This window comes from Erythrolamprus reginae, chromosome 5 (assembly GCF_031021105.1).
Source record: "Erythrolamprus reginae isolate rEryReg1 chromosome 5, rEryReg1.hap1, whole genome shotgun sequence".
NCBI lineage: Eukaryota > Metazoa > Chordata > Lepidosauria > Squamata > Dipsadidae > Erythrolamprus > Erythrolamprus reginae.
This window is the reverse complement of record NC_091954.1, coordinates 72,623,209-72,651,178: the sequence shown is the minus strand read 5'-3', so window position 1 is coordinate 72,651,178 and position 27,970 is coordinate 72,623,209. Positions and strand designations below refer to the sequence as shown.

Sequence of the window (27,970 nt, the reverse complement as noted above, 5' to 3'; positions counted from 1 at the left end):
TTTTTATGAATGAAAGCCTTCTCAACAAAAATATGTAAATGAAGGCCGACTTGATTGGCTTACATTTTCCCCGAATGAGAAGAGGGGGAAAAAAAGTTAGGCAGTTCATTGTTGCCGAGAGGCGGGCTTAAAGGGCGGCTCTTGGGAGGCGTTCTGACATACGAGCCCGATTGGGCGGCCGGTAGGGTAAACAAGGTGCGATTGACAGGCGGTGGCAGGGCTGGCGGGCCAATGGGGACGGGGCCGAGGCGGGCTCCGGAGGCCGTTCTGGGGGCTTGGAGAGCAGCCTGGAGACGACACAGGGCTTCTAAGCGGCTGCACCGCGGCAGCGCGATAGTTCTAACGGCAGGTGAGGAGGGGGCAAAGCTCGCCTCGCCTTCCAGGCTTGAAAGGGGGGGCTTGAAAATCGGGCCCGAGGATGCTAAGAGCTGCGGGGCCTTTGGGCGGCGGGAACAAGGGGTTTTTTTGGTGGGGGGGAGACAGGTGCTTAAGGTTTCTCCATTGCGGGAGAATTGGAGAAACATTTCATTCATAAAAATCTCGTTGCGACTTTTCCCTGGAGTCTGCTGGGGATGAAAGCCGGCTCTCGGGGAGGGAACGGGGAGCCAAGCTTGCAAAGAAATGCATGGAAAGAGACAGTATGGCGAAGAAATTGCGAGGGAAAAGCTGTACAGCCGCGCCGCCACTGGCTGCAGCAGGCACTGGCTTTCCCTGAGAGGATTGGTGGTTGGGTTGTGGTTTTTTTTTTTTTGGAAGGTTTTTTTTAAAGGGTGTTTTTTATGTGTGTGTGCGGTGAACGTGGGCGATTTTTATGAATGGAGCTGGTTTTCTGTGAATGGAGCGCGCGGGGGCGGGGGCTGAACCTTTTCGCGGCGCTGTGCTCGGGGGAGGGGGAGGTGGTCTGTCTGAAGGCGTTTTAATGAATGGAGTGCGTCCCTTGTTATTGTGAATGAGGCCCCGCGCTAGGGTTACGCTTATATACCTGCTCCGGTTGTTTGCTCTGCCATTCATAAAAACTTAGGCCAGATTGGCGCGCGGCGCGGGGGAGGGGATTGGAACTCTATTGTTTGGCTACGTGAAAGGTTTTTCAGGTTTTTTTTTAAAAAAAAAAACCATAAAGTTCGGTGAGGGGCAGAAGGAAAAACAGCGGCTTTATAATGCAAAATGCGAAGCGGTGATTGTGCTATTTTATCTTTTCAGTTATTGCTTTAAATGTCAAACATTCTAAATTGGGTGATTTAGAAATGTGGAAGTTTTCTCTAAAATTCTAGTGAACAATTTATGGATTTATGGATTTTCTTGCTTGCATTTAAGGAATAGTCTGCGACACAGTTTGATCTGCTAGGATAGAGACGATCGTAAGCTGTTTTCTTACTTATCCCTCCGGCGCTATAAAACTACCGCTTTTCTTTAGCGCATAAGTACTTTATCTTTTGTCGACCATTTAGCAAAAGTGGCTGGACTAACTTGCTAAGAACTCTGCCCTGAAAAAAAAAACCTTCACAGGCTACTTAGAAGTCGTGAAAATTCCATCAATAAAACAAAAGCTGAGTTATTTAGTGCCCTCTCTCTCTCTTAGTATTCTTTTGCTAAAACAGGAATACTTAGAAGGATATCCATCCTGAATTTATTTTGTAGGAAGTAAATAATGTTGAATAAAAATAAACTTAGTAAGCTCATGCTTAAGTTCTGGGAAACTATTTTCTCTGTTTTTCTAAAATAGTTAGGCCTATTGTAAGCTGAGCTCTTACTCAACAGAATTGATTTTCCTTGCACTTGTTGCTATTTATATTCTAGCTCTAGATCACATAAGAAAGGAAGGCGAACCTGAAAACATACGACCCTTTGGTTCCTAATACATCGCTTTGTAATTGGAATTTGCTCTTTGTGCTATCATAATTGTTTCCATAGTAATTCTGTGACACCAGTGGAGACCTATCATCTGTTAGTTGCAAAGAATAATAAGATGATGGTTCTAAAAAATGAATAAATATAATAAAAACTAGATGAAATAAAAGTACTATAATGGAAAGTATAACAGATAATCCTCAAAATTTTCAAATTATGCTCACATACTATTAAAACGTAACGGTTGGTTTCTTTTTAAAAAAAAATAATCTCTCTTCTCTCCAGTTTTAAATCTGTCGGAGCTAGATTTTGAAACCTTCTTATCCTGGAATTGCTCGATGCTAAAACCATTCAAAGGAATATTTAAGAATTTGCAAACACAATGGATGGCTTTTATGACCAGCAAGTCCCTTTCGTGGTTCCTGGGGTATGTCTTGTATGCTTATATATTTTATGCAACTGTTTTTTTTCATGCATGAAATTTCTCTACTAACACCTTCCCAAGTTTTTGTGCCAAGTTTTATTTTATATATATATATATATTTATATTATATTATTATATTATATTTATATAATAAAACGGAGTCCTTGGAGAGGGGCGGCATACAAATCTAATAAATAAACAAATAGATAAATAATAATAATAATAATAATATGTATTATGTATTTGTATATGTGTATATATGTATTTGCATATGTGTATATTTTTTGCTTTCATTAGAAATCTTGCACAGATGAATGTCGTGGAAGGCCGGTGAATGAAAGAAAAAGGAAATTTCAAGACACTGATCTGGCTCATGATTCTGAAGGTAAATTTATTACCATTCTTAATAGTACATCTAAATATTTTTGTAGCTTTTTAGTTAACTTTTTTTTTTAATTTTCTTTCAGAATTATTTCAAGACCTTAGCCAGCTTCAGGAGGCTTGGTTAGCTGAAGGTAAATCCCATTGATATACCATTCCACATTTTTATTGTTCTTTGTTATCTGTTGATTATAATTATTGGTGAAACTTGTTGCTGCCATGATGTGGCCCTTTTCTATGCCTCTGTCTTATCTGCAATGCAAGTAAATGCATGGGTTTTTTATTAAAATATCTTTATGAAATATATGTTAAATAAAAATGAAACAGAGATAAATATAGTACATGAGATATCAATCATATATGTTGTATTATGACAGAAATAGAAGGAACGAGAGAAGGATGCATGGGAAATGCATGGTTTTTAATATTGATCGCAGTTGCATTTATCAAAATGCTTGGAGTTTATTTATTTAACAGAAACTCCGTTCATTTTCCTCCCATTTTTGTAGCCCAAGTTCCTGATGATGAACAGTTTGTCCCAGATTTCCAGTCTGACAACTGTAAGTCACGTTTTTAATCTTTGGTTTTCTTGCCCCAAAGGCTACAAAAGATGATAAAATAGATGACTTGTTCCTTTGATCCTTGTGTTTATGTTGTCACCTTTATTAATAGAATGCAATTCTGGCGGGTGCATGTTTATGGGATTTGTGAATTCCTTTTGACTTGGAAGGAATGGGATTGAATAGGAAGGTATGATGTTGGAGGCTCTGTTAAGGGGCGTACATAAGTGCACTGGTGTGCCTTTCGTCCCCTGTCCAATTGTCTTTCCTTTCTTTCATCTATCATATACTCTTCATATATCCTCTCCTCTAAGTTCACTTTTACCCTTATATATATTACCACATGTCTTTTTTTCTTCCTATGTATTTGTGTATTGGACAAATGAATAAATAAATAAAAATAAATAATGGCTTTGCTTTAACTCAGGTCTTCAAACTTGGCCACTTTAAGACTTGTAGACTTCAACTCCCAGAATTCTCCAGCCAACTTGGCCACTTTAAGACTTGTGGACTCCAACTCCCAGAATTCTCCAGGCAGCATAGCTGGGAGTTGAAATCCACAAGTCTTAAAGTTGCCAGGTTTGAAGATCTTCTGATTTAACTGAAGAACTTTGGAACATTTGTGGGAAAAATCTTTGAGGCTGCGCCTAACCTTGATTCCCGCAGAATCCTTTCAAGCCCCCATGAATACTTCATAATGCAAGACATATTAAAATCCATTTGCCGGTGAGCACACCAAAGCACTCTCGCCAGCCCTGTGCCTCTAATTCCCTCAGTGACTTTCCTAGCTATTATAGCTGTAGCTCATGAAGCTATGAAGGACAAAGCTTTGCTGGTGAAACTTGAGCAGCTTTAGAGGGAGTATTAGTCATTGGCAAAGCCGCAGTTCTATGAAGGCAGCTAGCGGAGTGCTCCCGCTGCCTCACCAAGCGATTTCTGTCTTGTCTGCAGGGTTTAATCATCCATTCCTGGACCTCTTTATACCTCTTAGCCAGGAGTGGGCTGCTACCTGGAATGCCTAATTGGGCTCAGCTGCGCGGCTCTGCAGGTACCGTGAATTCGAGTGGAATTATGCGTCTGCTCCCGTGCAGGTATCAAAATGACGCAGGGAGATGCAGGCGCATGCGCGGAAGCAAAAAACTCGCCGGAACATGGGCGCACCTGCGTCTCTGTGCACGATTTTGCTACCATCACGTGCACAGACGCATAATTCCGCTCGAACTCACGGTACCTCCAGAACCGCGGAGGCAAGCCCAATTAGGTATTTCGGGCAGCACCCCACCGCTACTCTTAACACAAGCATGTTTCATGCATAGTTTTCTTTTTTTAAAAAGAAATATATTATTCTTTTCAAAGACAAAACAAGACATACATACAGCACATAAAGAAAAAACAACAAAACGTAACACAAAAGGGAGGAGCTTCAACCGCTCCGCTCTTGATCGAAGTCTCTGGTAAAAACCTATTTGTTGATTAGATCATGTCAAAGGAAAAATAACATACTTCTGTTATATATAATTTCAAAATAATATACAGTGTTCCCTCGATTTTCGCGGGTTTGAACTTCGTGAATAGCCTATACCACGGTTTTTCAAAAAATATTAATTAAAAAATACTTCGCAGGTTTTTTTCTATACCATGGTTTTTTTTCCACCCGATGACATCATATGTCATCACCAAACTAATAATTTTTGAAAATAAATAACAAAAAAAATAATTATTGTTAATAAATAATTATGTTTATAAATATCTGGATCACTAAGTGTCTTATTCAATGGTTACCAGTAATAATGGTGAGTAAATGGTTGTTAAGGTAATGGGAAATGGTAATTTAGGGGTTTAAAGTCTTAAGGGAAGGCTTGTGATACTGTCCATAGCCAAAAATGGTGTACTGTATTTACTTCCGCATCTCTACTTCGCGGAAATTCAACTTTCGCGGGTGGTCTCGGAACGCATCCCCCGCGAAAATCAAGGGAACACTGTACTACATAACCGTTAAATTCATTGAGTATTTCTTGTATTCAGCCAAATATACACCCTATCCCAAATTTTATAATATTCCAATTCTTCTTGATTCTTCTTTCATGCATAGTTTTCAACTGTGATCTTCATGTGCTGCAAGAAATGATGTTCTTAAATATCAGTGCTCAGATAATATTTATTTGGGACCGGGGGGGGGGGGCTTGTTTTAGGTTTTTGATTTTGCTTAGCTGTTCTTGTTTGCCCCAGTATCTAAAGGTTAAAAAAAACATAGCCTGCAGAGGAACGGATTCTTGATTTCAGCTCTGTCACAGCATGCAGTGGAATATCTTGTGCTACAGTAAATGCATGTTAATTATTGTCTTTTGATTACTTTGAAGTCAATGGGAAAGTTGCCATGAGAGCTTCTCCAGACAGGCAACATGTTTGCTGGGGTTTGGCTGTATGTGGGTGTGAAAGATTGTGTGTGTGTGTGTCCCATCCCTTCCCTCCTTTGGAGATGAAAGAGAGCCTGGAGTAATAAATTTTCTTCCTATGTTGACATTCTGGCCCAACCCTTCCAGTTCTTGCTGGGAGCAGTAGAAACTGAAGTTAGGCTGTGTGTTAGGTTGTGTAGGAGGATATGTTGCTAGCAGAGATGTGTTCAGATACCCCTGCGGGCTTTGCCAGTCCAGAACATGAAGAATTATATATATATATATATATATATATATATATATATATATATATATATATATATATATATATATTTAAAAATGTCTAAAAGATGGGTGGTCCAGTAAATCTAGCTTTCTTGCGTTGGAGTAGCCAACAGTACATTAACGGTTATTGACATTCATGATAACCACGTTAATGGCAGAAAATACTTCCATTGGAAGCAGCTCTACCTATGAATGAATGGGTTTTTGCCTGGAATAGTAATTTGTTTGGTTAATGCAGTGTTAAATCCTTCTGTGTTTTTTAAAGTATCTCTAATTAAATGGTTCAAAAATATACCTTGTATACAATATGAGTACCCAAACTTCTGAGAGTCACACCCTAAAATAGCTAATGGAGCAGGATAAAAATTAGAGGCAATTTATATTATGCTACATTTAATTGGTTATACAAATCTAATAAATTATTATTATTATTATTATTATTATTATTATTATTTATTAATTAATTAATTAAAATTATATATAATTAATATGGCTATTCTCCAGGCATTGTTTTTATAATTTTCTTCATCAATCACATCAAAAGTTCAATTTAGTAATACTTTTTGGTGGTCTCTGGAGACTGTGACAAAGGCTTCCAGGGGGCACATGAAGCCTTGCAACCTCAAGCTAAGACGTCCAAGTCTCAACTGGTCAAACTATAAATGAAGTAAACTGTAACTGATCTAAAACACAATTCTACAGAATTCACAACAAGGTGTTATACACTGCCCAAAAATATAAAGGGAACACTTAAACCACACAGTATAACTCCAAGGAAGTCAACATCTGTGAAATCAAACTGTCCACTTAGGAAGCAACACTGATTGACAATCAATTTCAACATTCAACTTTGTACCAAACAAAGTATTCAATGAGAATATTTCATTCAGTCAGATCTAGAATGTGTTATTTGAGCGTTCCCTTTATTTTTTTTGACCAATGTAGTAATTTGACCAGTGAGCAGATAGGGGCTGCATAGAAATCCAATTAATCCAATTAGTTAATTTGGGGAGAGTTGAGCATTGCCTTTTTTAGAATGAAATCTGGAGAGGAAAATCTACAAACCAAAGATCTCTCTTGCATTTGTGAAGCCCAGATAGCAGATTGCTGTGAAGAAGAGAAATACTGCCATCTAAGAAGTAAATTAATAAAGAGGGCACCATTTGCACATCGATAGCGCTTTTTTTTTTGAAGCTGTGCTAGCATGGCATAGATGTATAGTGTATGATTCATGGTTAAAATTATTATTGTGGATTCTGGCACAAAAACCAACTGGTATGACTACTGGGTTAATCACAAGCTTATTAAGTAAATCCCATGTAAACTGGTGAGGCCTTGTGCCAAGTGGATGGATATTGTGTTATTCAGGATACGGTTGATTCTGTCCTTGATTTAAATGCTTGTCTGCTATGCGGGGGATTAGTGTAAGTGTTTTAAATGTATTTTAAATTCTGGAAAGATAATGTTGGAAGATTTTTCTTCCTTTTGATGCTTGTGTTTATATAATTGCATAAATTCAAATTCTGGAGTACCTGTTTATAGAGAATGTTTAGAGTGTAATTTTTATGAAAGCAAAGGCACCAGTATGTCTCTCTGTGTGTATTCCTCTAATTTAAAATGGTTAAATAAGAGTAAGAACAGCAGCTATAAATATTTTCACCAATCTAGTGTTTTCCAGATGTCTTAGATACAGTTTCCTTCGCAAGAAGAAAACAAGTTGAGATAGGCTGCTATAAGTTAACATGCTTGCCTTCTTTTCTTTTTTTTTTACTTTTAAAAAAAATCTATTTTTTACTGTTTATCCTTAAGTGCTTATATCTTAATATGCATTTCCTCTTTTTTTAAAAATGAGGAAAGATATTGTTGGTAGCATTTGTTGTGTTAGTTCCGAATTGCTTCCTTCCTGGCGGTAACAATTTGATTTAGGGAAGAAAGTTTCTTTCCCTAGGGTAACAGTAACATAAATGCATAATTTGCACTATGTAGTTCAACACACCCATTGGAGGATAAGTGCTTCTGATATGACTTGTGACAAAACTTCCCTCTTTTTTTGCCCCATCTGCAAAAATGTATTTCTGGGTGACCATTCACAAATGCCTAAATGACAAAGTATGTCTTCTACCGCATTATTTTCTCGGATCCTCTGAATGGGAATTATCTGGGATATCCAGAGCGGAAAGAGACGAGATACAAAGACCCCTTGTGTAGGGTCAGAATAGTATAGGGTAGTCCTTGACTTACGATAGTTCATATAATGACCCTTTGAAGTTACAACAGCACAGAATAAAGTGACTTGCGACAATTTTTCTCACTTAACGACCGTTGTGGTTCCTCCATGATTAGGTGATCAAAACTGCCAACCGACTCGTATTTCTGATGGCTACAGGACCCTGGGGTCATAGGATCCTCTTTTTGTGACAAAACCAACGGAGAAGGCCAGATTCATTTAACAAGTCCAGCACAAAAAGGTCTTAAAGTGAGGCAAAACCGCTGTCCTCAATTAGTGACATAAATTTCAACCTCAATTGTGGTCATAAGATGAGAACTACCTGTAGTGCAAATATTTTAAACAATGTTTTTGATAAATAAAAAATAAAGCAAAATTGCATCCTTGCCTTCATAGGCATTATTCAAAGCTCTGAAGCTTTTGTTATAGAGGAGCAACAGGGGGAAACCAGATACGACTCTTGTGATAGTTCTAAATTGGGAAGATTCTTCCTCTCCCTAGCCCAGAAAAAGAATTATCTGTTTGTTCGTTCTGAATAAGAGCAACAGAGCAGAATACCTAAGCAGTTTTCCCCTAACTTCCAAATGCTTTCCATTCTCATCTATGAATTGCTTCATTTTGGGCCATTGGGAATTCTTTTTTGGCTAAGGTTCTGTGTTACAGCCTGCAGCCTGGGCTTGCTCCAAAATGTAAGTTAGTCATTAAAACTGCACTGAAAATTGGCATTTTATTACTTGTTTAGTTCTGCTTCTGCTAGACAGTCCTGTTTGGCATTTGAAAAATAAAGAATTTATATTTCCTTTTCCTCGTCAGAAAATGGGGTGGTTTTGTGGGTGTGTTATTGTTTTAAACGAAGTTGTTTTAAGCTTGCCTTGTCTTTGACACTCTTGATTTTCTGTATGTAAGGAGATTTTCAATAGGGAAAGTTAAGCATGTGATCTCCTAATTATAATCTAGCTGCGTCACATGATTCAGCTGGTCATTTATTTTGGCTCATTTGATTTATATAAGGAAAAGGTTGAATGAAAAGAGCAAGACTTTGCCATTCTTTAACTGGACTGAGCAAGCAACATCCCGCTAAGTCAATGTTTCTCAATTATTTTCTGTTACCCCCCCCCCCCAGGAAGAAGTAGATATTTCACATGCAACCCCCACCCCCCAAAAAAACCTTTCTGTAGTGATGATTGCAATATTCAGCACATTTTCAATGAAAAAACTCAAGCGGCTTATCAGGGGGATTGGAGTGTAGTGTGTTTAAGTGACGCCTTAATTTATTTGGCTTCATGCTGTCCGCTGCCAACATTTTTAGACACAGGAAACATAGCGGTCTTTCCTCGTCTCCCACCATAATCACAGTAAAGGCAGGCACTATATTCGCTTCGTCATATTTCCTCATCTTATCTTTCGGGAGACTTACGTTTGTCTCATTATCTCCATCTCTCTCCTCCTTTCTTTCTATCCCTGTTAAATATTTTTGCCACGGTCTCTCTCAAGGGTTTGTTATCTGCACTTCATATCTCCTACTCTGTACTGTGTGCTATTGTTTGGTGCAAAAAATACCCTACTCCCTGCGGTGTAAAAGCACGTTCTCCGGGGTCATGCGCCCCGCCAGCATTGCTCTGTGCCCCCCAGGGCAGGGTCTGCCCCATTATTTGAGAAACACCGTGAACGCCAGTTTAGTTTCGACTCTTATTTTGACATCAGAGAAGGAGGCAAAGCCACACTGGCATATAGCACAATATGTAGAACATATTTGGTGCTGTTTCAGCATTACAGTATTTGCTTGCTTAGCTGCTGCCTGTGTACAGTGGGCAAGATTAAAAACCAAAGACGCCACTCACTCTAATCTTATATTCCTGAATTTCACCTGGCTTTTATCTGAGATGATCCATCTTATAGTTATGCCAATCACTTGTCTTTTCAGACTCTAATTATAGTGAGGACATTAGAACATATTATTTCTCAGTACCTTCTATGCAGACATAGAGGGGATGCATACACATAAAATAATGCACTTGGGGAAAAGGAATCCTCAATTGGAGTATTGTATTGGCAGTTCTGTGTTAGCAAAAACTTCAGAAGAGGATTTAGGGGTAGTGATTTCTGACAGTCTCAAAATGGGTGAGCAGTGCGGTCAGGTGGTAGAGAAAGCTAGTAGGATGCTTGGCTGCATAGCTAGAGATATAACAAGCAGGAAGAGGGAGATTGTGATCCCGCTGTATAGAGCGCTGTATGAGACCACATTTGGAATACTGTGTTCAGTTCTGGAGACCTCACCTACAAAAAGATATTGACAAAATTGAACGGGTCCAAAGACGGGCTACAAGAATGGTGGAAGGTCTTAAGCATAAAACATATCAGGAAAGACTTGTAAACTCAATCTGTATGGTCTGGAGGACAGAATGGAAAAGTGGGACATGATCGAAACATTTAAATACCTATGTCAAAGGGTTAAATAAGGTTCAGGAGGGAAGTGTTTTTAATAGGAAAGTGAACACAAGAACAAAGGGACACAATCTGAAGTTAGTTGGGGGAAAGATCAAAAGCAACGTGAGAAAATATTATTTTACTGAAAGAGTAGTAGATCCTTGGAACAAACTTCCAGCAGACGTGGTTGGTAAATCCACAGTAACTGAATTTAATCATGCCTGGGATAAATATATCCATCCTAAGATAAAATACAAAAAATAGTATAAGGGCAGACTAGATGGATCTTGAGGTCTTTTTCTGCCGTCAGTCTTCTATGTTTCTATGTAAGTTGCTTAGTCTCAGAGCATCCCAAATCAATAGTTCCTCTTTAGTTAGTATTAGTTTTCCTGATCTAAGAACAAATGAGGGGGAAAATGCACAAAAAGACACTCTAGAAATCTTTCACTGGATGTTGGCATGGGGGTCTAGACTTTATATTGCACACTTCAAAGGGCCACTTTCCTGCTATTTGTAATTACAGTGTTCCCTTGATTTCCGCGGGGGATGCGTTCCGAGACCGCCCGTGAAAGTCAAATTTCCGCGAAGTAGAAATGCGGAAGTAAATATACCATTTTTGGCTATGGACAGTATCCCAAGCCTTCCCTTAACACTTTAAACTCCTAAATTACCATTTCCCATTCCCTTAACCATTTACTCACCATTATTACTGGTACTCACCATTGAATAAAACACTTAGTGATCCTGATATTTATAAACATATTTATTTATTAACAATAATTATTTCTTTTGTTATTTATTTGCAAAAATCATTAGTTTGGCGATGACATATGGCGTCATCGGGCAGGAAAAACTGTGGTATAGGAAAAAAAACCACAAAGTATTTTTTAATTAATATTTTTTTGAAAAACCGTGGTATAGGCTATTCGCAAAGTTCGAACCCGCGAAAATCGAGGGAACACTGTATTTTTATCTAGCAGCACTGTAATTATTGGAGATTCTAGTAATGGATTACGTTTCATTGTTTCCTTGGAGAATCAAAGGAAAAAAAACATGATTATCTTTTTTGTTCTTGGCTTATTGAAGATTTGGCAGCGATCTATTTAAAATACTTTTCCCTTTTCAGTTGTTAGCAAGCAGTTATATAAACAAGGTTGACTATGCCTGGAGGAGCTAGCTTGGTGTATTGGTTAAGAAACTGGGAGATGCTGAGTTCTAGTTCTGTCTTGGGCACGAAACCAGCTGGGTGATCCTGGGCTATTCAGGCTGCCTCAGCCCTAGGAAAGAGGCAATGACGATCTACTTATAAAAAACCTCGCCAAGGAAACTTCAGGGAGTGGTCCAGACAGTTGCGAGGAATCAATTACCGTTTAGCCCCTTTCCGGTTTTTATTTTGATCCAGCAGATCTTTGTATAAGCCATTTGTTTTATAAAGAGGGGGCAAAGAAAAACTATCCCTAACTAGAATATGAAAAGCCGGTCTGCCCAGACAAGTTCTGGATAGCTTCCTAAAATGTTTGATTGTAAATCTCTGTTACCCTTTGTATGAAGAGAGCTGGCACAGGAGAGAGATAGAGAGAAAGAGTCTGGAGCAGTGTTTCCCAACCTTGGCAACTTAATTTTGAGGGTCTAAATTGACCCTCAAAATTAAAAGCAAAGATGACTCACAATTTTATGAATGTTGGAATCTACTCTACCACTGGTTAGAAAATAGGAAAAAATCCTTGCTAAGTAGACTACGAACATGTAATTTAAAAAAATATATACTTGATGAAAGCAAACAGAGCAAATAAGATAAAGGTACGAACTTCTAAATTAGACGAACATCTGATTTCTATGTCACTTATATATCCTGCTTCTATTTTCTTTCATATGTTATTTAAAAGAGACAAATTGAATTTTGATAATAACTGTATCTGGCTAAAGAAAATCTACATAGTTTCGGGTTGATATCCCTGGAGGGGTCTGTAATATGGTAAATGATTTAGCTTTACTATATAAATTGTCAAAGCAATGGAAACTGCAGTTTAATGTTTCCAAATGTAAAATAATGCACTTGGGGAAAAGGAATCCTCAATCTGAGTATTGCATTGGCAGTTCTGTGTTAGCAAAAACTTCAGAAGAGAAGGATTTAGGGGTAGTGATTTCTGACAGTCTCAAAATGGGTGAGCAGTGTGGTCAGGCGGTAGGAAAGGCAAGTAGGATGCTTGGCTGCATAGCTAGAGGTATAACAAGCAGGAAGAGGGAGATTGTGATCCCCTTATATAGAGCGCTGGTGAGACTACATTTGGAGTACTGTGTTCAGTTCTGGAGACCTCACCTACAAAAAGATATTGACAAAATTGAACGGGTCCAAAGACGGGCTACAAGAATGGTGGAAGGTCTTAAGCATAAAACATATCAGGAAAGACTTAATGAACTCAATCTGTATAGTCTGGAAGACAGAAGGAAAAGGGGGGACATGATCGAAACATTTAAATATGTTAAAGGGTTAAATAGGGTTCAGGAGGGAAGTGTTTTTAATAGGAAAGTGAACACAAGAACAAGGGGACACAATCTGAAGTTAGTTGGGGGAAAGATCAAAAGCAACATGAGAAAATATTATTTTACTGAAAGAGTAGTAGATCCTTGGAACAAACTTCCAGCAGACGTGGTAGATAAATCCACAGTAACTGAATTTAAACATGCCTGGGATAAACATATATCCATCCTAAGATAAAATACAGAAAATAGTATAAGGGCAGACTAGATGGACCATGAGGTCTTTTTCTGTCGTCAGACTTCTATGTTTCTATTATTATTATTATTATTATTATTATTATTATTATTATTATTATTATTATTATTATTAAGGTACAAACTTCTAAATTAGACGAACATCTGATTTCTATGTCACTTATATATCCTGCTTCTATTTTCTTTCATATGTTATTTAAAAGAGACAAATTGAATTTTGATAATAACTGTATCTGGCTAAAGAAAATCTACATAGTTTCGGAAGAAGTTATAGACTGATCCTGTACTCGCCTATATTTTAATATGTATTTTTGATGTACTGTTTTTTCTTTCTTTCTTTTTTAATATCCGTTTTCTTTTTCTTTTTTTTTCTGTGTATTATATTTATATTTGTAAATAAATAATTTATAAAAAAATAAAAAAAAAGAAACTAGCTATGAAAGCATATACGGCTCTTCCAAGTAGAAAATACATAAGAGCATTGGGAGCAATTGGAGGAAGAAGAAATTTGAATTAGAGGTTCACTAAATACCGTAATTGTATAATTATCGGGAGCTTTGGAATAAAATCAGAAACTCTAGGGGGGGGGAAATGAAGATATTTGGACTTCAACTCCCAGAATTCCCCAGCCAGCACTGGCTGGGGAATTCTGGGAGTTGAAGTCCAGATATCTTCAAGTTGCCAAGGTTGGGAAACACTGGTCTGGAGGATTGCTTAATTGGGCAGCAGTGAAACCGACTCCTGTAGCCTGAAGTACTCCAGGTAGCAGGGACTAGAAGTCCTGTCATCCCATTTCAACAAACTAAGTTGTGCTACAAAAGATTTGGAAGACAGCAGATTGTTTTTTACAGGTGTTAAATAAAAATAGGAGTACTTGCCTACTTAAAACAATGTTGCCCAAGATTTACTCAGGTTTAAACGTACAGTAAGAGGAAAATTTCTGAATTAGTCCTAGAATTTATTTAAGGCAATGTTAGCTAAACAATTTTCCATCAAAACTTCATTAAGTAATAAAATTAATGCTTTGTTGCTCAGTGTCAGAGCACCCCAAATCAATACTTCCTCTTTAGTTAGTATTAATTTTCCTTAGCTAAGAACAAATGAGGGGGGAAATGCACAAAAATAATAACTGGTTGCTTTTTTCCATGATCCATATTAGCGTAGTAATTTTTGCATCAAATTCAAAATGTGATTGAGTGTAATTTACAAAATAGCCAAGAGTGATTCCTGAGTCCATCTCCAGTTAATATCCCAATTCCAGCCTAGATCAGACTTCAAAATATAATCGGTTCCTGTTCAGTTAATCATATACATATCCAGTAATCATTATAATGTATTCAAGTATTATAATCAATTATACATCCAATAATCTGCAATAATGCACTATTCTGAGGAGTTGAGCAATGAGTGGAGCTCTACACTCTGATGGGGAAGAGTGGGGAGACAATGTGTAAGATGATTTGATTTATATACTAATACAGTGGGGGGGAGTATTTAGTCAGACACCAATTGTGCAAGTTCTCCCACTTATAAAGATGAGGGAGGCCTGTAATTGACATAATTTGTAAATAAATTCATTCCAAAGCAGATAATGTGGTTTTCTGGATGTGTTTTCTCATTTTGTCTCTCATAGAGTGTGTGTGCTCTATGGTTTTTAATTGTTGGGGTTTTTATATATTTTATTATTAGATTTGTCCCATTGTTATACTGTTTTTATATGCTGTTGTGAGCCGCCCCGAGTCTTTGGAGAGGGGCGGCATACAAATCTAAATAATAATAATAATAATAATAATAATAATAATAATAATAATAATAGTTCAGATCTACCTAGGATGTCAATTACAGGCTCTCTCATCTTTTTTAAGTGAGAGAACAATTGGTGTCTGACTAAATACTTTCCCCCCCACTGGGTTGCTTCCAGTGATAAAAGCATAATTTAAAAAGCATTAACATTTCAAAACATTGAAATAAGCTTAGAACTAAAAGATTATTATTAATGCTAATGGCAAAACTATTTAAAACCAGCTTTGACAAGGTCATCCAATGTCAAAACAAGCAGGCATTTAGCCACTTTCTACAAAAAGAGAAGTATTGAAAAAATTATGATAAACATATGGCCTAGCAACTTCACACAGTTAGCAGTCACTCCTCAGCAGATCACAAATTGTGATATGGTCAGTATTGAATGTGACACTGTTTGAGATATCCAGGTCCAAAGCTTTTTGAGATAGAGATCAATCTAAAGATAAATGTGTTCGGAAACTTCAGATCGTGCAGAATGCAGCTGCGAGAGCTATCATGGGCTTTGCTAAACATGCCCGTGTTACTCCAACACTCCGCAGTCTGCATTGGTTGCTGATCAGTTTCCGGTCACAATTCAAAGTGTTGGTTATGACCTATAAAGCCCTTCATGGCATTGGACCAGAATATCTCCAGGACCGCCTTCTGCGGCACGAATCCCAGTGACCAGTTAGGTCCCACAGAGTTGGCCTTCTCCGGGTCCCGTCGACTAAACAATGTCGTCTGGCGGGACCCAGGGGAAGAGCCTTCTCTGTGGCGGCCCCGACTCTCTGGAACCAACTCCCCCCAGATATCAGAGTTGCCCCCACCCTCCTTGCCTTTCAAAAGCTCCTTAAAACCCACCTCTGTCGTCAGGCATGGGGGAATTGACATTTTCCCTTCCCCCCTAGGCTTATAGAATTTATACATGGTATGCTTGTATGTATGATTGGTTCTTTAAATTGGGGTTTTTTAGATTATTTTTAATATTAGATTTGTCTTTTTTATTGTTGTTAGCCGCCCCGAGTCTTCGGAGAGGGGCGGCATACAAATCTAATAAATAAATAAATGTCAGCATATTAAATTGGGCCTAGTATACTGTTGAAAGCCAGTGTCATGCCCACAGAGGAGAAACAACATATTCCCATATTCTGTGCCCATATCCTTTCCTGGCTGCAGTATCCCGCACCAACTGTAGCCTCAACTGACTTCAACATGTACATAAAATGGATTAGAATAATCCAGCCAGAAGATTACCAGTCTGTACACTGCTGAGGTCAGGCTATCTTCATCCAGAAATGGCTACGGTTAACTTTACCAGTTGTACATAAGTGCTCCTGGTCATTAAGATCATATTTAAGGTTATTTAAAGAAGAGTCAGGGTGCTGGAGTGGTTAGAGGGCAGCACTGCAGGCTGCTTCAGCTAACTAGCTGTAGTTCAACGGTTCAAATCTCGCCAACGGTTCAAATCTCGCCAACGGGTCAAGGTTGACTCAGCCTTCCATCCTTCCGAGGTGGGTAAAATGAGGACCCAGATTGTTGGGGGTAATATGCTGATGTTGTAAACCGCTTAGAGAGGACTGTAAAAGCACTATGAAGCAGTATATAAATTCAAGTGCTATTGCTATATTTACATCCATTGACAATTTGAAATCCAAGCACACTCCCAAATCCTGCGTTTTGGACTACATGACAGGAGTTAAGGGTTGGATCATCTGGAAGAGACTTTTTATTTTTTAAAAACCAAAAACTTTTCTTTAGTTAGTAGAGGCTATACAGTGTTCCCTTGACTTTCGCAGGGGAGGCGGTCCGAGGCCGCCCACGAAAGTCGAATTTCCGCGAAGTAGAGATGCGGAAATAAAAACACCATTTTTAGCTATGGAGAGTATCACAACCCATCCCTTAACACTTTAAACCCCTAAATTACCATTTCCCATTCCCTTAACAACCATTTACTCACCATTATTACTGGTATTCACCATTGAATAAGACACTTAGTGATCCTGATATTTATAAACATACCGTAATTATTTATTAACAATAATTATTTTTGTTTTTTATTTGCAAAAATTATTAGTTTGGCGATGACGTATGACGGGCGGGGGAAAATGTGGTATAGGAAAAAAACGTGAAGTACTTTTTAATTAATATTTTTTGAAAAACCGTGGTATAGGATATTCGCGAAGTTCGAACCTGTGAAAATCGAGGGAACCCTGTTCTCCATTCCAACCTCGATTCATCATAATCATTGGGAATATTGTAGCCGTAGTCTAATTTAACCCAGCTATAATTTGTAACCCAAGATTGGGAGCTACTATTCCAGAGCTCTTGCCCCTTCAAGGGGCTATTTTTTCTTCTCTTTCAGCAACCAAGCTTCTGTGTCAATCATTTGTGCTGTCGTAGTCCTTTAACAAAACAAGTTTCTTTCGCTGGGATTGTATTTGAACTTCTTAATTCTTGCCGTAAATAGCGATACAAGAACTGGTTAAAGGAATCAAGGGAGTAAGACATCCACAAGCGTTAAGCATTAAGCCGCCCCGAGTCTTCGGAGAGGGGCGGCATACAAATCTAATAAATTTTTATTATTATTATTAAGACAAATGGGTTTAATGGGCAGCGAAGAAAAAGTTACTTTTTAAAATAGGGGGGGTTTGGGGGGGGTGTCCTTTCTCCTTGTCAGGGGGCATTTCCGGACCTCACCCCAAGTTATGTTGCACAATCATTTGGGTTTGCAGCAAACTCTGTGAACTAGCTAGCCCCTTCTTATTTATTCAGGACATTTCTACAGTGTTTGAATTCCTTACATAAACATCCACAGTACAAGCTCCTCTGTGTAGGACAGCTGGTCTCTGTTATAATCTTAAGTGTCATTTCCCTTCTCCTGATTGGTAGGGCTCAGCTGTGAGGATAGAGGGTTTTTTGTGAATGGATGGAGTATTCCAAATTGGTTGTGAATGGAGGGCGGTGCCTTCTTTCAGCTTTCCTTCCCCCCCCCCTCCCCTCCTTCAATGAATAACTAAGCTCCATTGTGCTGCTGGCAGAAAAACAACAGTTCAAACAACACAGAGATTGTTGGAAAGAAACATGCTTGTGACTGACAGCTGGAACACCTCCAATGCGAGTTTCCTGCTGTTTGCTGTTCAGCAAGAGCCTGCCTAATAGGAAGAGGGTGGGGAGAGGGGAGAGGGGAATTTTAAGGGAGAAAATTAACACTTGAAATACCAGAAGGCAGCCAATATGAATAGTGACTAGAGACATTTACTGTTATTTATCTTTTTTATATTAAAAAAAAGGGTTTGTGTACCTACATTACACTATTCGTCGATATTTTTTAAATTCAAATTTATTATTACAGTCATAGACCAAAACAAATAAATACACAATCAAAAGTTGTAGGATAAAATGATAAAAAACAGATAAAATCCATAATAAAATCCAGTATCATTATGCATTGTCAATACTACCAAAATTACAATCCATAAGCAATGAAGTCTATATTCAGTTTGATACTATTAGGGAAATATACAAAGATACACACACACACATATAATAATAATAATTAATAATAATTTATTGGATTTGTATGCCGTCCCTCTCCGCAGACTCAGGGCGGCTAACAACAATAATAAACACAACATGTACAATCCAATAATAAAAACAACTAAAAACCCCTATTATAAAACCAAACATACACACAAACATACCATGCATAACTTGTAATGGCCTAGGGGGAAGATCTATCTCAACTCCCCCATGCCTGGCGGTAGGAGTCTTGAGTAGTTTACGAAAGACGGGGAGGGTGGGGGCAGTTCTAATCTCCGGGGGGAGTTGGTTCCAGAGGGCCGGGGCCGCCACAGAAAAGGCTCTTCCCCTGGGGCCCGCCAAACAACATTGTTTAGTCGATGGGGCCCGGAGAAGGTCAACTCTGTGGGATATATATATTTGTTGGGAGACAAAAGATAGCGGGAGCCTCCCCTTGAAAATGAATTCTGGCCTTAATTTTGCCCTTGAGAAGTATTGTATGCCAAGAAGCTCTGAGATCTCCTGTTTTGTCTTCCTACATAATTAATTGTTCGGATAAGTCCCACTTCTGTCACTCGGATTCATTCCTGGGAAGTGATCCACAATGCAGGAGTCAGTGCTTCTAAATCTCTTGCAAAACGAGACTACTAATTGTTAGTGGTGCCTGAAAGCTGTCACATCCAGGCAATCTGCTCATGGTGTAATAGCTGTGTACTTGGTCTTAGGGGATCAGGGTGGATAATACTCCACTTCTGGCTAAGCAAAGCTGTTTTGTTCAGTCACTATTTAGGTAGAAAATTTTGATGCATACGCCTTTTCCTTAAATGTCTTCTAGAAATTATGTTAAATATGTATTGATTGTTTTAAAAGTTAAAGGTATCAGAGCTTCATAAACTAATGACGCATGTGTATGTCTAAATACCTAAGAACGCCTCTACTTACAACTTTTCTAGATAAGAACCGGGTGTTCAAGATTTTTTTGCCTCTTCTCAAGTTTACTATTTATAACAAAAATTTACTTTTGTTTCTGTATTTGATTTTCTTTTATCCCACCCAGATTCCATTAATGCTAAGATAGATTTAAAATGAACTATATGTTCTTTCCTCTCATGCTTTGAAATTTTCCTAAAGAAATCTATAGAATAAATGGAAGTTGGAATGTACATTCTTTTAAGGTTTCAGACTAAGTCCCGGACTTGGTAGCTTTCAGGCTATTTAGAGATAGAGTAATTGAAGTAGGAAAGTGTGCTTGCAAAATCTAGAGATTGAATAAATATACTTGTTTTCCCCAAATGCTCTAAACACCTGAATTAATTAATTAATTAATTAATTAATTGGACTTGTATGCCTTGAATAACCCAGATGTGGGTTACAGACATTACATGCACCAAATTCCAGGTTCAATTTCTTGCAGTTCTAGATGGGCTGGGAAAAGAACCCTTACCGGAATATTTGAAGATCAGCTAACGTTCAGGATCTCGGTTAACACATTGTGCTGAGCTAGAGTCCCATGGATCCATAATTCAGAGGCTATAGTACAGTGATACCTCGACATACGAGTTTAATTCGTTCCAGACCCGAGCTCTTAAGTTGATCAACTCACATCTCAAACGAATGCCTTTAGACTTTGTTTTTCACGCCGAGATAACTGGAAGCAAGGAGATTCTTGCGCCACCTAGTGGAAGGTTGGCTCGTATCCCGAATTTGAGCTCAGGTGTCGAACAGAAATTTTGCTTGTGTTGCGGCTCGTAACTTGGAATACTCGCATGTGGAGCAGCTTGTATCTAGAGGTACTACTGTACAGTGAAGGGGAATCGTTTTTTCCTCAACTGCTGAAAGACCATGGACGCATACTGTGGTGCATGCGTGAGCACCCACATCCATAACTCAATGCCTGGGAAGGGTGAAAACAGCTTCCCTGAGCCCCTAGAGGCCAGAAATGGCCTGTTTCTCAACTTCTGGTGGGCCCAACAGGCTTGTGTTTCACCCTACCCAGGCTTCAAAGGCTTTCCTGGAGCCTGGGGAGGATAGAACGCCCTCCCCATTCTTCCCCCCCCCCATGCTCTCTGCAAGCCCAAAATGACCTCCCAGAATCTCTGTGTGAGCCAAAAATCAGCTGGCTGGCACACACATGCACATTGGAGGTGAGTTAGGGCAACAGCTCGCCTGCCAGTAGATATGGCGCCGCATGCCACCTGTAGCACCCGTGCCATCGGTTCGCCATCACTGCTATTGTATGTACGATTTTCCATTGTCTTTTTGCCTCTTCTGTGTCTTCCCAAATTGTGCCCCTAAAATTCCGCAGTCGGAGGAGAAGACAGGGATAGTTTGTTTGCTTTGCTCCAAATTAAAGCTGACATGGGCAATTGTCCAATAGATTAGCCTATTTGTTTTTAATTTTCAAAAGCAATCCTTGAAAGAAGGCCAAAAAAATCTCAATCCTGCTTCCTACAGCTTTGTCATCTTTTTTTCTGGTGGCCTTTGGTGCCACTCCAAAATTATAACCTTGCCTCCTCTGTGTTAAATCTTACTTCACAATGGTTTGTTGAATAAACCAAAACTGCTCAGGCTACAACTTGAGATAAGCCACGGCTCATATTGTGTAAACCGTATTAGCTGTGTTTACACAATCTACGACGTCGGAAGCAAATCCTCTTGTAGGGTAGAGTAACACGTGAACCCGTTCCATATACAGTAATCCCTCGCTACTTCGCGGTTCATCTTTCGTGGGTTTGCTACTTCGCGGTTTTTCAAAGGGGGCTTAAATCCATTGAAAATTTTAAATCCATTAAAAATTCGTAAAATTCTTCTACAGTACTACTGTACCCTATTAAAGAAACTGGTAGGATATCACATGTAGTTCCAGCTGAGAAACATTATAGAATGACTGTTTAGTGCAAAGGGAGGGTTTTAAAAGTCCAAATATTCGTTAAATACATTAAAAATATCTTTCCTCTACTTCGCGGAAATTTGTTTTTTACGAGTGGTCTTGGAACGCATCCCCCGCGAAAAACGAGGGATCCCTGTATACAATACTTAGTTAGGACAGTGTTTCCCAAGGTTGGGAAACATTGAGTTAGGAGGTTTTAACAGACTGAATACTACATGGCTGCTTTATGTAGTTTTTTTCCTTTTACGTTTCAGGTAAAATATTTTTCTTGTGAGAGGGAAAAAACAGCATTAGTTCCACTTTGAAATGTATCCAGCTAGATGCTTGATCAACTCATTCTTGGCTTGAGGCTTTTTCCAGTACCACGATAAATCTGCCATGTACTTGTTCTCCAAAGGTGGGGGGAGCATTGAGGACAAGTTCCTGTAAGGATAATTATCTCTAGTATGAAATGAGGAGAGCCACTAAGATTGAAAGCAGCAATTGGAATCGTAATGAAGCAAGTGCCGGGGAACTGATATTATTATTATTATTATTATTATTATTATTATTATTATTATTATTATTTATTAGATTTGTATGCCGCCCCTCTCCGTAGATATATGATAACACAGCTTAATCTTGGGTTGTACTCAGGGGTATTCTTTTGAGATACAATGGTACCTCTACCTAACAACGCCTCTATTTATGAACTTTTCTAGATAAGAACTGGGTGTTCAAGATTTTTTTGCCTCTTCTCAAGAACCATTTTCCACTTACAAACCTGAGCCTATGAAACTGTAACTGGAGAAGGCAGGGAGAAGCCTCTGTGGGGCCTCTCTAAGAATCTCCTGGAAGGAAACAGGGCCGGAAACGGCGGGGAAACCCTCCGTGGGGCCTCTCTAGGAATCTCCTGGGAGGAAACAGGGCCGGAAAAGGCGGGGAAAAGCCTCCGTGGGGCCTCTCTAGGAATCTCTGTGGTTTCTCCAATCACACACATTATTTGCTTTTACATTGATTCCTATGGGGAAAATTACTTCTTCTTACAAACCTTTCTACTTAAGAACCTGGTCACTGAACGAATTAAGTTCGTAAATAGAGGTACCACTGTACTTTGATAATATTGATATATAGAAGTGATTGCTTTGGACTGTTCTCCCTGGCAACTTTCCCTTCCCCCGTGACCAGAGGTGGGCTGCTAAGGTGGAACAGTGACGTGTGCTTGCCCATGTGGCTCTGAGTGTTAGCGGAGTCCAGCGCAATTATGTTACTGCGCCTGGGCGCTCCTGCGTGTCCACGCACGATTCCGCTACCTGGGCAGGTAGCATAATTGCACTGGACTCCGCTAGCGCTCAGAGCCCCGGAGGCGAGCACACATCACCGTTCCACCTTAGCAGCCCACCTCTGCCTGTGACCCTAATTATAATTTACCCCTTTGCTATGATTGAAGCAATGGTCAATCCTTGAAATGCCTTCTTTGGTCCTCCACATTTAACGCCAGCTTTTCAGGGCGTGTTCAGATCGGTGCACAAACAAATCCCAGTTGGACTTAAATGGCAGCATACAGCTGATCAGCATATAAATGATGAATGCTCAGAGAGGCTGTGTGCATCATCTTTCCATGGGTGCTTGCCAAATGCTAACTAGTATTGAGAAGAAGCATGCAAGACTCACATGTCCTCTGCTAATTTCTGGCATCTGTCTTAACTGGGCATGTTCCTTTTCCATCTTGTTGTTTTGTATTGTTAGCTATAAAAGATTGCACTTAAGAACCTCCCTTGAAACAAAAAGGCTCTGTTATTCTAGCTTAGAGTCAAAGTACTTATGCTGACCTTCAATACATCTGTAAATCAACAATTTCTTGTTCAACATCATGGCAAATTTGACGTTTTCCAGGGGATTGGGTTCCTTAATAACTGAGACTGATGAGAATTGAAGTTCAAAACGTCTGGAGCAGAGGTGTTCAAACTTGGCAACTTTAAGACTTGTGGACTTCAACTCCCAGAATTCTCCAGCCAGCTACGTTGGCTGGAGACTTCTGGGAGTTGAAGTCCACAAGTCTTAAACTTGCCCGGTTTGAACACCTCTGGTCTGGAGAATAGCACCTTTACGAAGTGTGATGTATTCACTGGCACCTCATGAATAAAGCTACATAATATCAAATTCTGCAAATCTATGTGGCTTCAAAAAATATCTTCCATACATAGGTTATGACTGTATACATGTTCCAGTTTCTTCAAGCGTACAGTACACTTGGCTAAGTGGGAATGTTTTTTTTTAAAAAGAAACAAATATAAACCCGTACTTAAAAGGGCTCAACCTGAAATAAACATATTGTAAAGGTCACCTGCTTTCTATTGGTGTGCCCAAATAGATGATCTCATGCTGCCCAGTAGGAGCATCTCTGCTTTGCTATAGAACCCTGATAGCGAAGTTGTTGCCCGTTGCTCTTCCGGGTTCCGGTGTGCCAGCTAGCTGGGATTCACACATGCAGGGGCATTGTACACAAGCACACCAGCTACTGGTCTTCTGGATTTCTGGCACGTGTGAAAACTTAATTGTCCAGTGTACATGAGCGCGCCGGAAATCAGAAGATGATCTTCCCAGAGCGCACATGCACACTGAGTAGCTGCTCTTCTGATTTCCAGCCACCTGGTCTTCACATGTACATGCACGCCAGAAACAGGAAGACCAGGTGGCTGGTGTGCACGCATGCATCAGAAACCGGAAGAGCAGCCGTCTGGTGCATGCATGCGTGATGGGAGGCTTCTTTTATGGCTTCTGACCTGTGTGCACGCTCCCGTTTCAGCACTCAATGCCAAAAAGGTTCGCCAACACTGCTATAGATTATAAGTAGAGAAAAGCAAGCTCCAACAGAGCAACAATATGTTTAATACAAATATATCAATAAATTGTTAAAATACCCATTAGCTAAAATTAAGAATCTAATGCGCTGTGCCCGTGATGGTGAATCTATGGCATACGGGCCGGACATGGCACACAGAGCCATCTCTCTGGGCATCGCGAGCCATCACTTATTGCTCTTCCAGATTCCAGTGCGCCAGCCAGCTGGTTTTCATACATGCAGGAACTACCTGATATGCCTGCACATGCCAGGAAGATGGCCTTCTGGTTTCTGGTGCGCATATGCGCACCGGCCATCAGGTCTTCCAATTTCTAGCATGCATGCATGCGCTAAAACTAGCCGGCCACTGCTGCATGCAAACCGGGTTCTGGTTTCTGATGCACAAATGCACTTCTGGTTTCTGATGCACAAATGCACATTGTCCAGCTTGTCCTTGTGCACGTAGGTATGCCAGAAACCAAGAGACCAGGTGGCTTGTATGCAGAATTTGGAAAATCATCTTCCCGGTGCGCGCATACAGCTGCTCTTTTGGTTTCCGATACGTGTGCGCGCGGAGCTCCTGTTTCGTACTCAGTGCCGAAAAGGTTTGCCAACATTGCCCTACGAGAACAAATTGTTGACTTTGCTGCAAACAGTATGGATCTTCCCAGTTGCCTTGGCAGGACTGTTGAATCCACCTAATCCTGGTTGAGTAACTATCCCACTTATTTTAGTGTGGCTGCTTTTTGTTGGTGCCATTTTAGTATAAAGAGGCTATTTTTATGCAACTTGCATTGGTGCTCAAACTGTCTTGTGTAACAATACAAAGATACCACTGTCCATCTAGTGATCTGTGTGCTCAAAGTACTTTTCAAAAAAAAAACCCTGATCCCATGGAAGCTTTTGTTAAATTCAGAGCTGTGTATTTTTAGCAGCAGTTAAGCTGGGAGTTGTCATGACTCGTATTGAAGCAAGGTGTTTCTTCCTCATGAGGTCATTTCCTACTTTGAAATTGATCTCCCAGCCTTGGCATAGATAGATTCTTCTTCTTGTCAAATCTTGCTTAGAAATGTCAATGCCGTGAAAAATAATTCCCTCTCAAAAATATGTGGGGATGTCAGGATACCTTATTTGAAAGATTGCAGTTGCCAGCATTTATTTTTTTTCCCCTTTCAGTGTGGCAAATAAGGATGGGCACTTGTTCAAATCAGTTAGGTCTCCTGGCATTTCCATAGTGTTTTGTTACATCAGCATAAAGACAGATTCATGCTGCAGAGTTGCATTGTATTCAGGGCACCTTGTGCAATGGTTATACTGTGTTTAATTGAATGTTCTCCTACCATCTTATTTTCATTTATTTTTAAAGTTTAAACAGCTGTGACATTGTTTTAGTTGTTGGTTGTATGCCACCCAGTCATTGTCTGTAAAATAGGCAGACATATGATTTTTTTTAAAAATATATAAATGTATGCACACATACCTACCATGATCTGAGTACAGTGTTCCCTCAATTTCCGCGGGGGATGCGTTCCGAGACCGCCCGCAAAAGTCAAATTTCCGCGAAGTAGAGATGCGGAAGTAAATACAGTGGTACCTCAAGATACGAACCCCTCGTCTTACGAACAACTCGTGATACGAACCCGGGGTTCAGAAAAAATTTGCCTCTTCTTACGAACTTTTTTCGAGTTACGAACGCCAAACCTGAACTTCCGGGTTCGGCGTTCGGAGGCTCTTGGGAAGCCGCCCGGCTGTTTTAAAAGGTGACCGCCGGGCTGGGGGGCTTCCCAGCACCCCCCCCCCCCCCCGAACCCGGAAGTTTGGCAAAAGTTCGGGGTTCGGGAGGGTGCTGGGAAGCCCCCCAGCCTGGTGGTCACCTTTTAAAACAGCCGCGCGGCTTTCCACGAGCCTCCGAACGCCAAACGCGGAAGTTCGGGTTTGGCGTTCGGCTTCAGGAGGCTCCTGGAAAGCCGCGCGGCTGTTTTAAAAGGTGACAGCTGGGCTGGGGGGCTTCCTAGCAACCTCCCGAACCCCGAACTTTTGCCGAACTTCCAGTTTCGGGGTTCGGGGGGTTGCTGGGAAGCCCCCCAGTCCGGCTGTCACCTTTTAAAACAGCCGCGCGGCTTCCCAGCAGCCTCCGAACGCGGGACGAGGGGCAAATCTCTGCGTCTCCAGCAGCCAGGGAAGGCGGTGACGGCGGCGGTGCTGCTGCTCCGGTCGCCCGATTGTCTCCTGCCTCCCGCGCCCTTCGCTTTGGAAATGGACCCCGGCGGGACTCGGGAGGAAAAGTGGGACGGGGCGCCAGGGAGGAGACCCTTCTCCGTGGGGATGCTGGTCCAGTCACCCGCCCGCCCACGAGAAGCGGGTTGCGGTTTTCCCCGCACACCGATGAAGGTTGGGGAGAGCGGGAACCCCGGATCCGCCCCCTCCCCAAGCCCAGGGGGCAAGGAGCGAGGGGGCTGCGAAGGGGCGCGTGCGGCAGAGCTCCGGCGGAGGAGCTGCACACAAAGGCCGAGGCGAGGCTGAGCAGGAGAAGCCAGCCAGTGAGGCGGTGGGCTGGGAGCCGCAGGCGAAAGGAGCTCGGCCATCGGAGCACAACGCCAGGCATTGTTCTCCGGACCCCGCCCGCTCAGCCCCGCGGCGGCCCTTTCCCTCTCCAGGCTGCGGGCGAAGAAGAAGGGGACGTCCCTTCCCTGGCATTGTTTAAAAAGTGAAATGGGTTGGGGAGGGGGCGGATCCGGGGTTCCCCTTCTTCTTTGCCCGCAGCCTGGAGAGGGAAAGTGAACACAAGAACAAGGGGACACAATCTGAAGTTAGTTGGGGGAAAGATCAAAGGCAACATGAGAAAATATTATTTTACTGAAAGAGTAGTAGATCCTTGGAATAAACTTCCAGCAGACATGGTTAGACATGGTTGATAAATCCACAGTAACTGAATTTAAACATGCCTGGGATAAACATATATCCATTGTAAGATAAAATACAGGAAATAGTATAAGGGCAGACTAGATGGACCAGAGGTCTTTTTCTGCCGTCAGTCTTCAATGTTTCTATGTTTCTATGTTGTTAACTTGGACAGAACTAAGTCCAGGAATGAGAAGTCAAAAATCTTTCTTATTCTGGACAATTGCCAACCCAATTTTCATTGGTAGCCATATTTTTCCCCCTCTACTTCCTTTCATATTGCTGCTGCAACTACTTCTGTTTGCTGCTATTCAGCACTTTATTTTTTTCCCTTTTCTGGGTATTAACATGAAGAAACTTTATGTTGTTTATAAATAACCCATATGAACAATACATAATTGTAGAAACTAAAATGCGCACTCCTGTAATATTCAATAACATATTAAAGAAAAGATGTACTATATATGTTGCAGCTCAGGACTTATAAGTAACACTTATAAATATCAATTCCTATAAATATATGTATAAGAATTTAAGTTAAATGTCATGTATCTAATTTATGACATATATATTAATTCTCTTCCATTGTTTTCAATCCAGTGGTACTTCATGCGCCACCACCAGCTAAAATCAAGAGAGAACTGCACAGCCCATCTTCCGAGCTGTCCACCTGTAGTCACGAGCAGGTGCTCTGTGCTAACTATGGAGAAAAGTGCCTCTACAATTATTGGTATGTAGAATCAGATTGGAAAAGCACTGTTAAAGCCCAT

At 40.4% G+C, this 27,970-nt stretch overlaps 1 protein-coding gene across 1 annotated transcript in view; it reads left to right on the top strand.

The window, feature by feature from the left end:
* The first annotated feature begins 213 nt into the window (after positions 1 to 213).
* ETV5 (ETS variant transcription factor 5) overlaps positions 214 to 27,970 on the top strand; it is a 51,389-nt gene continuing 23,632 nt past the window's right edge. Inside the window, exons 1-6 of the mRNA XM_070753127.1 lie at positions 214 to 349; positions 2,134 to 2,275; positions 2,570 to 2,657; positions 2,740 to 2,787; positions 3,163 to 3,213; positions 27,801 to 27,930. Coding sequence (XP_070609228.1) covers positions 2,231 to 2,275; positions 2,570 to 2,657; positions 2,740 to 2,787; positions 3,163 to 3,213; positions 27,801 to 27,930 — 362 coding nt within the window. The 5' untranslated portion in view covers positions 214 to 349; positions 2,134 to 2,230. The remainder of the gene's footprint in view (positions 350 to 2,133; positions 2,276 to 2,569; positions 2,658 to 2,739; positions 2,788 to 3,162; positions 3,214 to 27,800; positions 27,931 to 27,970) is intronic.